Source organism: Sabethes cyaneus, chromosome 2 (assembly GCF_943734655.1).
Source record: "Sabethes cyaneus chromosome 2, idSabCyanKW18_F2, whole genome shotgun sequence".
Classification (NCBI taxonomy): domain Eukaryota; kingdom Metazoa; phylum Arthropoda; class Insecta; order Diptera; family Culicidae; genus Sabethes; species Sabethes cyaneus.
The window spans coordinates 11699551-11711617 of record NC_071354.1 but is presented as its reverse complement, the minus strand read 5'-3'; the positions used below and the strand labels follow the sequence as shown (position 1 = coordinate 11711617).

At 43.6% G+C, this 12067-nt stretch overlaps 2 protein-coding genes across 2 annotated transcripts; both read right to left on the bottom strand.

The window, feature by feature from the left end:
- Positions 1-275: 275 nt before the first annotated feature.
- On the bottom strand, positions 276-1630 carry LOC128733864 (acidic mammalian chitinase-like). The gene is made up of 2 exons (XM_053827704.1): positions 1082-1630; positions 276-1019 (listed from the first exon to the last, which is right to left on the bottom strand). Exons 1-2 carry the CDS (start codon positions 1628-1630, stop codon positions 276-278), a joined length of 1293 nt encoding a protein of 430 aa, XP_053683679.1.
- Positions 1631-1900: 270 nt separating this feature from the next.
- Positions 1901-10645, bottom strand: LOC128737647 (acidic mammalian chitinase-like). Its single transcript, XM_053832323.1, has 5 exons — positions 10582-10645; positions 10178-10351; positions 9620-10107; positions 2072-2751; positions 1901-1997 (listed from the first exon to the last, which is right to left on the bottom strand). Exons 1-5 carry the CDS (start codon positions 10643-10645, stop codon positions 1901-1903), a joined length of 1503 nt encoding a protein of 500 aa, XP_053688298.1.
- Positions 10646-12067: the final 1422 nt, after the last annotated feature.

Genomic DNA, 12067 nt, shown 5'->3' with positions numbered 1-12067 from the left:
ATTATTATCCATAGGACTGCCTATTTGAGTATTACCAAAGGGTTAGGTTTTGGTTTGGCAACGTGAGTCCGAGCGGTGTCATGCTGTTCAATCGCTCTTACGTACCTCTGCTCGTATTGTAACCATTTTTTGTTTTGAGAATAACACATTTTAATGCTTGCAATATGGATTATTATTATTAACCGTCTCGTGCTAAGGATACAATTTACAGATATAATAGATATTTTTAAAATGTAATAAAATATTTAATAAATAATTTCGACAAAAACTCCTTCCTAACAGACGACACTAGCAGCATAATTACACACGTTAATCTTGGTATCGAACTTCAAACCGTTGGCACAAGTTTGCTTTCCAGTAGCGACAAACTTACTTCCGGGGGTGCAACGATAGAACGAGCTGCAATCGTATGGATCCCGGACGAACCCACTGGTTGGACAGTACGCCGGGTATCCGCCCGGTTCATTGGAATTTTGGGTCGTAGTTGTGGTTGTGGTCTTGGCCGTTGTCGTTGTAGTCTTTGCCGTCGTAGTTGTGGTCTTGGCTGTGGTTGATGTTGCGACAGTTGTTCCACTCGAAGCTGGCAGCAATGCACTAGCAATAAAGCTCAATAGAGTAAAGCGGCCACCACCGCAGATATTTTTCACGTCATCTCCTTCCATATTCCACATGCCCAATCCGCCGATGGAGTTGCTTCTTGCCAGGTTCATCTTTGCTTCCAGCGAAGCTTGGCTTTCGAATGACACCCATAGAGTTCCCTTATACGTATAGTATGCCTGTGCTCTGGTGTCCCAAACCGTTGTCCAGCCACCTTCTCGAACCATCTCACAAGCCTCTAGGTAATTTAGATCGCCACTTTTCAGAGTGTACTTTTGTTCTGGTCCTGCTCCCACAGTTCTATCCCGTATACCATTGACACTGGCATCCGCGAGCCTAAAACTATGCCCGTTAGTCGATACTCCAAGAATAATTTTGGATGGACTTATGCCGGTAGCAATCCAACCAGTTAGAATAAAATCCTACAAAGGAAAAACGAATTAGAGTTCAAAATCTTGCTCCAGAAGAAAAAGTTAGTACTCACTATATTAAGCTCCCGCTCACTTCGTGTAGTTTCCTCAACGGCACGGTAAACCGGAGCGTTGTGTCCGGTCTGTGCATCCCAGAAGGCGTGCAAATCGAATGCCATCACATTGACGTAGTCAACCAGTGGATCGATGGCAGCCACATCGTAGCTGGACAAAAAGTGATCCTTCGTAGGTGCTACCGAAATACTAAGGATTTTGCCCGCCGGTTTCAATACCAACTGCAGTTGTTGGAGAAACTTAGGAAATGTGACCCGATCTTCCGGATTGCCCCCGCTCAGAACTGGCCACTGCCAGTGGAAATCCACTCCGTCCAGGTCGTACTTTGTCAGAAAACTAAGGATCGCGTTCGCCGTAACGACGCGTTGGGAGCTACTAACAAAAAGCGACGACAGCAGTTTGGAGCTTTGCTTGGGGCCGCCTATTGCTACCAGAACCTTCACGTTGCTAGCGCTTTTCAGTTTGACAAACTGCTGCAGTTCGGCCACGTTAAGATCAAGCGTTGCAATTAAACCGTTGCTCGCCAGTTGAACATGCTGATAGACCATGTGAGTGCAGAAATTTGGATTAAGATCAGCTGCCGCTACCTTACCGTTGCCTACCCGATAGACGGCAGCACCATCGTAGAAGCAGAATACTTTATCTGTTGAAGGAAATGAATTGAAATTAGAATTTTTCGCACGCTGTTGGAGTAAATATTTATGAATTGAAACAACACTTCAAGTTTTAGAGACAAAAGAAGATGGTTTATTTAAACGGAGACAAATTTTGTCTGACAAAAAGAAAGATAAAATGAAGAGTTTTCTTTGGTTTATGCATCAGCAGCTAACTAGATAAGCCCAGTTACAGGTATTGGAATTTTCGTCAAAATACAGGTCTGGTTGGCACTTAATGCGCCAATCTGGGTTGACGACTCTGCAAAACAAAGCAAAAAAAGAAAAAAAAACTTGTGTGGTCATTTGAAGGGCAGACAATGTGAAATATCTTACGAGCCCGGGGAACACTGGTAAAATGCGCCACAGTCGTTTGGATCTCGCTTATACCCGGAAGAAGGACAAATAAGTTTTCCACCGCTGGCGGTGGTTGTTGTAATTTTAGCCGTGGTCGTTGTTGTGACAGGTGATTTTGTGGTGGTTGTTGTGGTGGTGGCAGCTTTTGTTGTCGTTGTCGTAGCGGCAGCTTTCGTTGTGGTCGTCGTTTGCACTGTAGTCGTCGTTACCGTACCGCTGGATCCGAACACTGCATTGTAGATTGCCGTACCGATCGGATATGCTCCGGCGCCGCAAATGTTCTGATCATCGTCCGATTCCAGGGACCACACCATCACACCACCAACCCCTTTGCTTTTGGCATAAGCCACCTTCAACGCCACCGACGTTACATCGTCGAACGAAATCCATTGATTTCCGGAGAATGCGTAAGGCACCTGTTGCACGCTGTCCCACGCTTTGGTGTAGGTGCCGGTTTTCAGCCTTTCGCAGATTTCCAGATACGATAGGGTACCTCCTTCGGCAGTGTAGGTTCCAGCTGTTCCCGGTCCGGTTGTGCGAACGCCGACTCCGGTGTCTGCCGTTGAAGCTAGCGTGAATGTGTGCCCGTAGACGGGAATGCCTACGACCAGCTTACTTGCGTCGAGACCGTCATCTAACCAGCCTTGCACGCAGGCGGCCTGCAAGCGAATAAAAGAATAAAATTTTTCGTTTCTTCCATAACTCAAGCATTAAAAATTTGCTATCAATAGAGAAATTTTTGATTTCAGAAGAAATACGTAATTATGAATATGTTGAAAGCTGTAAAAATATGGAATACCGATGGGATAGCATCTGTTTGCAGTAGAAAGCACTGCATTAGAGCACTTTGAGCATGCATAGTATGAATATAGATCATTAGATCGTCAGTAAATAGAAGGATCTGTGTGGGAAGCATGCTTGTTTGACTCACGAATAAGCTATGCAGGAAGACGACGTGAGGATGTGCGTGCGCGAGTGTGTAGGTAGCAGAATGCCTGCACACAGCAACGGTGGCTGTTTGTTTTACGCTTGCGTGTGCGGCCTAGACGTTGAATGCTATGCTTCTCATACTCACTCGTGTGAGAGTAGACGACGTTTGCTTCTCGCTCGGTTTGCAACATTGATTTTAACCGTTCGTTACTTACACGCCAACTTCGATTTAATGGCACCACTTGGTGAAAAACGTATGAAACTTTTTCCACCGTTTGAAATATCTTGGTCTGCGGATCAACTTTGCTGATAACAATCATTTTCTTTATTGCTGGAATCCCAAGATATACCGAGATAAAGTCAACGGTTCACAGGCGTTGTACAAAATACAACAGCGTGAGTAACGGAGGGTTAAGACTGGGCCTCTGGAATTGGGACTGAGACTATCGGATGGTGACTAAAACAACTGGGACTGTGGAACTGGGATAACAGCTACTCTGGGGCACAGCTTTTTGGTTAGGGATATTGGAGCCTCCCAGTTGGCTCCGAGGTATGACGCTGGCCTAATAATCCAGTCGTCTTATGTTCGAATTTCGACTGGGAGAGGCTGTCAGAGTCAATAGGATCGTAGCAACTGGCCCCGCAATTGTCCTGCACTCTAACAGCTGGCTGCGAAGTCTGCCGTATAAAAACAGAAGGTCAAATTTCGATAACGGAATGTAGCATCTACGCATTGCTTTGCTTTGCTATTGGACCTGGGATTCTGAGGCTCTGCGATATTATTTCTTGGGCAATACATCTGGGAAAGAATCCTTTGGCCAGGGATGCTGAGATAAAGATCATGTAACAATGAGTCTGAGACAATGACATAGCCTCTGGGACAGAGATTCTGGGAGAAAAACTTTGAGAGAGGAACACAGGGATAGAGACAGAAAATCTGAAACACTCTAGCGCAAACACTCTAGGACAAGGACTCTGGTATAGGGATTCTGTGAATGGGGCAGAGAATCTAGGACAGGACAGAGTCCTGGAACAGGGACTCTAGAATATACAAACTGGGACGGAGACTAAAAGTACGACTGCAACTGGAACTGGGGTTGGGACTGGTATGTTATTGGAACTTTGATACTTTTGGATTGAAACTCCTGGACGTGGAGGACTCGAATGAACGCCTTGCGTTTAAAAAGTTCTAATAAACTGGTAACAATATCCTGGACCTGGACTCAGGGACAGGGACTCTGGAGCAGGGACTGGGACTTTTGAAGCAACTACTCTGGAACAGGGGTTCTGGAACAGGAATTCTGAGAAATATGGGACTAGCACTTGTTATCATGGACTCTGGGACAAGTGTTCCGGAGCAGAGACACTGGAACAGTGGCTTTGAAACAGGGACCCTAGAATAGGAACTCTAGAATTCTAGAACAGAATTCTGGGAACTCTGGAATGAGGACTGGGATTGAGGTTGGGACTGGGATCGGGATTAGAACACTCTTTGATTGGGACTGGGACACTCTTGGATTGGGACTGAAACATTCTTGGTTTAGGATTGGGAAACCGTTGGATTGAAATGGGACACTTTCGGTATGAGTTTACAACATTCTTTGACTAGCATACTAGTATTAAGACTGGGAAACGACTCTTGAAATGGGTTTTTGACACAATTGGGCTAAGATTAGGACACTTTGAGAGAGGAACATAGGGATAGAGGTGTTGCGACAGAAAGTCTGAAACACTAGGACAAAGACGCTGGGACAAGAACTTTGGGACAAGGACTCTGGGATAGGGATTCTGTAAATAAGATTCTAGGATAGGGAGTCTTGGATAAGAACATGGTCTCTGGAACAGGAATTCTAGAATAGACACTCTGGGACGAAAACTGAGAGTACGATTGCAAGTGGAACTGAGACAGGGACACTAAGTTTGGAACTGAAACTTTGAAGCTGGGATGCTATTGGGACTGTGGTACTTTGGAACTGAAACTTGGAACTGCATTGAGCTTGGGACTGGTAATAGGATTGGGACCGGGATTGGGACACTCTTTTGTTGGGACTGGGAGACTCCTGGATTGGCACTGGGACATTATTGGTTTAGGATTGGGACACTGCTAGATTGAACTGGGGCACTTTTGGATGAGGACTGGGACAGAGACACTTTTGGATGGGGACTGGGAATGAGACACTCTTGGGCTGGGACTGTGGAGTGAGACCCTCTTAGACTGGGATTAGAACGCCTTGGACTGAGACTGAAGCGCTTCGGACTTGGACTGAAACATTTCGGACTGGGAAAGGTAAACTTTAGACAGGGACTGGGACATTTCGGACTGAGACTGGAACACTTTAGACAGGGACTGGAACGCTTTGTACTGGGACTCGAACACTTCGGACTGGGAATGGAGCTCTGGACTGGGGCTGAACACTTTGGATTGTGACTAGGACTGAGAGTGGGATTGGGACTTTGGATGGGGACTGGGTCTGGGTCTGAGACTGGATCTGAGTCTGGGACTGGGACTGGGACTGGGACTAGGACTGGGACTAAGATTGGGACTGAGACTAGGACTAGGACAGGAACTGGGACTAGGGCTGGAATCGGGATTGGGATAGGGGCCGGGATTGGAACTAGGACACTCTTTGTTTGGGACTGGAATACTCGTCGTTTGGGAATGGGACATTGTTGGATTGAAATGGGACACTTTCGGAATGGAATTGGAAGATTATTTGACTGGGACACTTATATTTGACTGGAACACTCCTAAAGTGGGTTTGGGGAACTCTTGATTTGGGACTTGAACAATCTTGGTTTTGGACTGGTACACTCTTGAAATAGGATTGGGTTTGATCTTTCGCTCGAACTGGGACACTTTTTGACTTGGACTGGGACACTGACTGAGACTAGGAACATACTTTGACTGGGATTGGGATCTCTCTTGGTTAGGATTGGCCCACTCTGACTGAGACTGGGACACTCTTGCTTGAGTCAAGGACACTCCTCGATTGAGACTGGGTCACTCTTGTTGTGGATTGAGTCACTGTTAGACTGGAATTGGGATACTCTTGCATTAGGACTAGTAGCTCTTCAAATGGATTGCGAACACTTTTGCATTAGGACTGAACTGAGACACTTGGATTGAAAATTAGGAGTTGGACTCTGATACTCTTGGGCTGGGACTAGAATATTCTTTGATTGGGAGTGGGAAAGGTACACTATTGGTCTTGGAATGTGAAACTCTGGGACCGGGACGCTCTATTATTTTAAAATCAAAACGAAGAAAATAGCGCACGACGCGAACTGCCTTTGCGATAGGATAAATAGGATAGGAAAAATAGGATAGGATAGCGGACAAAAAAAGTTTAATGGATTTCTGTCTGTCTGTCTGTCGGGATGTTCCTTATAGAATCGAAAACTACTGAACCAATCGGCTTGAAAATTTGCATGTAGAGGTTTTTGGGGCCAGGGAAGGTTCTTATGATGATTAGAGACTCCTCCCCTCACTAAGAGGGGGGGCTCGGATTCAAATGAAACACAAATTTCTGCATAACTCGAGAACTAATCAAGCAAATGGAACAAAATTTGGCAAGTGATGACCCCTCCCCCTTTCAATAGTGCGGGGGCTGCTATACAAATGAAATACAAATATCCTCATAACAAGAGAACTAATCAAGCAAGTGGAGCATTTTTTTATGATGGTTTGAGACCCCTCACTCCTGTGGTAGAGGGATAAGGACTCATACAAATAAAACAAAAATTTTTGCGTAACTCAAAAACCAATCGAACTCGAAAAATTTCAGACTCTTTCATAAAACATTAGTCAATAACAAGACTACCAAAAACTATCAATAGTAACATTAAATAATTCCGCGCAAGACGACCACAGCCCGAAAGTGTTGCCGGCGACCTGCTGTCGGAAGCACCGGCCATTGCGGAGGGGTGGCAGTCCCCCGTAGAGATCACCTCTATCCAGGTTTATTTATTTTCCTAGATCTACTGGCCTCTATTACTTTCCTTCAGTTGGGTGAAATGGTACTTTCTACGCAAAGATTTTCCGTTAAATGGTACATCCCGCGTAAGGTTTTTCGTGAAGTGGTATTCTGCGAAACTCTATATTCCGCGTTATGGTCAACCAAGAATTGGTATTCCGCAAAATGGTATTCGGCGAAATGGTTTGTAATGATGGCGAATGTTTAAATACTATCCGCTTTATTTTATTAGACTAAGAAATGGGGGGAGTTGTTTTCTATTTTACTATGAGCAAAATTTGTAAATTAAAACACCCATGAACTCCTCAGAAATTTGCAAAACTCGATATTGTGATAAAGGTCATCCGAGATTCAGGATTTATGTACAACACAGTTTACTATAAAGTTAGTTTACTATAAAATTTGACTAATCTGATGATGGCTGAGTATGAAAGTAAGTCGAAACGTAATTAAAAAAAATTGAACAATTTGGAATTTTCACCGAAAACCGTTATCCCGAAAGCCAATAGTTTAAAAAGAAAAACAAACTGTATTGCAAAGCAAAGCCTTGGGCTCGAATGACTTTAAGTCTTGGATCTTCTCTATCCTTAGGGCTATTAGAGTACATGACAATTACGGGGCTAGTATTAGGACTCTACTGACTCTTGTAGACCCCTCCGGCCGATATTCTAAAGTAAGCCGACTGGATTGTTAGACCAGCAAAGTAACTCGAAGCTAACTGGGGGGCAAACAGGGCTGTATACTAGGGCTGTTTGACCGGTAGTACCGACACCGGTAATACCGATCAATTTTTGGATACCGAAATACAAGTTTTGGAAACGAAAAAAACGGTATTTCCGTTTGAAACTGTGCGTCAAATAATTATAACGCTTTAACCCATTTAGGGTACAGTAGAGCTTCTTTGCTGTGAAAATGTGTTAATGTATGAGCAAGACGTCGCGTTTCAATTTATTTTTGGACAACTTGATATTTGAAAACCACCAAATTATTCGAAGGAAACAAGGTCAGCCCCCGGCCACGTCACTTACAATAGTTACTCGAAAATGAAGTTATGAAGCTTCAATTTCCACTCAAATAACGGCGCTTTGTTTCAAAACTGGCTTCAATCAGCGTTAATAAAACGACGACTGGTTTTAAAATTTCAATTGTGTTTTTCTGTCAAATATTCAAAGGAAGGCCAGCAACGTTGAGTGCAATTGAATTGAATTTTATTAACATTTGCTGCAATTTACCGCATATTATAATTAACCTATCCAACATCGAGAAATCGTGCCTGAATGTCAGTCGTAGTTATTTGAAACAGTCACCTTCTTCAGCTGAAGCTTGCTTGAAACGTTCTGTTCAACAAATGAAACAAGTGGCTTTATGTATGAAGCGATGGTAAGAGAAAGTCAGTTTCATTTATTTGTTCCAAAGATGCCAGACCGTGATCGGAATACGGGGATCTTTGCGCTTTTTGAGCATTCTTGCCGTCAAAGGATCTGCCGTCAAAGCAGAATTTGGAATATTTTCCAAGCCTTTCGAGTGATACATTGAATAAACAAGCAGACGAAATCTCCAAGCCACTATCTGCGAATAGTGGGATTGAAAACAGAGAAAAGAATATATCTGTGAACGATCATGAAGAGGATGATGCAAGGGTGTTCCAATTTGGGGATGAAGGAAAAATTTGTGAATAGACTGGAGGAGACCGTAGCATTCATTATGGTGAAAACTACAATACCGGTATTTTTGAAAATAAGTTAAAGCGGCTTTGCCTAGTGTAAATTTGAAGAAATGAAAGAAAAAATCTTTATTCGCTTAGAATTTCGCTGTCTGTTAGACTTCGATGAAAGCGGAAGTTCTTTCAATTGCTGGAAGCGTTGGCAACAAATTAAATAAGTGTGTAAAATTGGCGTAAGGTGTAGTGGAGCATGGGGTGATGGGGTGTATAATTAACAGCCCGGCTGTAGATGATCCCAACAACTGTATCATCCTCCCTGCCCAGAAGTATAATGCTGACTGAACGTAGTAAACTTTACAGCGTTCAGTCCTAGCTATTAAAGCGGCTCACGGCTCGAACTTAAGGAAACGAGTGACCGTCGCGACAGCACAATGCCGAATGCAGACTATAGCTTTCGCAGCTTGAACAAGATCTCCGTTTCCGAATCGTTGTTCTTTCGTTCTTGGCAGTTTTGAATTATTTTTCATACTTTTTAACAAGTGGTATTATAATTAATTAAAATCAATTGCCCTGACTGAAAGCAAAATAAAGATTAGAAAGTTATAAAATTTGAACAATCAACCGATAGAAGTCGCATTTTGAGTAAAGTTGTGAAGTGTTCCAAGAGAAAAGTAACTTGAAATTAATTTAAGAAATATGTGACAATTGAATTCGGTTATTCCGCCGGTAATATGTTAGAACAAAGTGAACCATCAATTAGGCAATAATCCCAAATAAGTCACGTCGCCCAGTTTGTTTGTGCCCATTATTTTTATCTTGCGTTAAATACCAGACTCACCAGTTTACAACCAACATAAAAGGGTAAATATGGTTTCGCACACCACCCAGCATGCAATAAAGCAGATAACGATATCATCATCATTTTACCGGAGGAAACCGCAGCAGATAGGATCGACTTACCATATTGTACATGCTGGTGACGGAGTCGGTCTCCCAGGTTGCGGCGTACAGCGGCGCGTTGTGGCCAGTCTTAGCGTCCCAGTAAGCGTGCATATCGTACGTCATTAGGTTGACGAAGTCGACATATTTGTTAATTTCCGGCACATTGTAGGCCGATCGGTGATAGTCTTTCGTGGCACCCACCGCGATGGTTAGCAACAGGCCTTCACTGTTGAAGCGAGTGCGCATCTCCGTCAAGAGAGTTATGAAGTTGACACGATCATCCGGAATTCCTCCTCTAAGCGTCGGATATTCCCAGTCAATGTCGAAACCATCGAAATTGTAGGTTTTAAGTAGATAAACCACCGACTGGATGAAAGCGTTCCTGGTTACGGACGAGGCAACCATGTTGGAGTAAGATGTTGAGCCTTCGTTCCAGCCTCCCACCGCCAAAAGTAACTTGACGCTTGGGTTTTTCTGCTTCAGAGCAACGAATCGGGTGAATCCATCTGAAACAATGGAGTAGACGGGTGGTGTGAACTCCAATTCCATTCGAGCGGATTGTAATGTTTTACTCACTTAAATTGACATCGTTATACGTATCCAAAATTTTCACCGTATATCCGGTCGGATCAATTCCCACAAAGGAATAGATTATGTGCGTGCACAGGTTGGCATTAATGTTTTCGATGTCAAACTTTCCGTTGGACACGCGGTAGGTTGCCCAACTGCCAAAATAGCACACCACTTTATCTGAAACCGAAAGCAAAACAACACCCTACATCAGTGATCTCACGCCAAGTCACGTTCGGCAACTTTCCTTTAAGTAGTCATATTTTTTTATTTCATCTAGAAAATCACAATATCACATTCACTCGCGAAGCCGACACTCAAATCGCAGTCAACCGGAAGAGAACAAATATGACGAGAAAAAAACACAGTCGCGGGTTAACTTTAAATCCTCAAAAAGAACAATATCCTACCAGTTGCAGCGCTCAGTGTCGATACAGCGCAGAACAGCACCCCTAGGGAGAGATAAATCCTCATTGTTTTGTAGTTTTCTGTTTGCTTTCTCACACGTCGGTAAAAATCGGTAACTATGATCGCCCTATTGCTGGCTGCGATCAAACTTTTCCGCACTACTATGGTCCGCTCACTCACTGCGAGCAAAATGGACCCGAATGGAATGGGAAAACTTTTATATCCTTCGCGAATCTCCTCTATCTTAACTGCCCGACACACAAACCGAAAAAAAAATAAAGAAGTAAAGGTACCGGCCTTTGAAAGAGATACTGATATTTGCTGACGATTATTTGGACAGTACGATAGAGACTTAATTTTACTTATGTTTGCGAATGGGTGCTTTTTTTCGCGACGTGCGCTATCATGGAAGTTTTTTTTGTTTGGTTCGGATACATACGGTATTGCCAGACCCAGGCACTGGGGGTGCAAAGTTGTAAATGGTGGCCATTAACATGAATGAGCGGATGTTTGCCCAGACAAGTTCCATGACAGCATGATGCTGTCGTTTTTCGAGGGCCGCCATTGACCCGGGCGGTGCTGGAGCAGTTGATTCAGTCTCCATGTTGTGGTAGTTTGTGTGGTTAGAGTAGGATTTGTTTGCGCTATGTGGTGTGATAATTAGATTTGCTTAAACGAAAGTTATGAATGATCGAAACATTATGAATGAGAAACGAATTGAGCACGAAGAATAGTAGAATGAGAGAATTAAAGAATGGTAGAATGGAAGAATAGAAGAATAAAAGAATGAACGTTGAACGAGGAACGAAAAACGATGAACGAAAACAACAAAAGTTTTGATATATTTTACTAACAATTAAACTGTTACAGCCTTTCGTCCATCTTCGGAGAGTTTTATCAGCTTTCAACGTGTTCGTCAATTCATCCGTCAGTCAAACAAGTTGGTATATTTTTTACTCAGCTTCGCATGACAGCCGTAATAATCAACGCATCTGCTGCATCAGCGCAATACATCTTCGTCCACATTTTGCTGCCACTGGGATCTATCTCAGACGCAATCTTCGAATGCTTAACAATTACTTCCAGTGTCAGCAAACTACCACCACACCCACCACCACTAGTACCTCCACAGCCGTGACGCTTATCAGTATGCAAACACGAATTGTGACATTATCTGCCTCCGCCTGAATTTGGGCACTTGTTGTGAATTTTACCATCAGCAAGCAACGACGATGAGCTTGAGCTTGAGCTGGAGTTTTGTTTTCGCCGGCACACCAAAGGCAAGAAAAGATGAATTTCATATTCCTCCCCGACATGCTGCTATGCTGTCGCACAGTTAACTTAGAGTGGCATTGCTGTCGGCTGGAGAGGAAAGTCTGGGGTGTAATAAAAGGTGATTAGGATGTTTCATGTTGGCTGGAGAAAAAAGCATGCTGACGGAATGCATTGGACGGAGGAGCCATTTGGTTCGCCCTGGGAGACCATAAT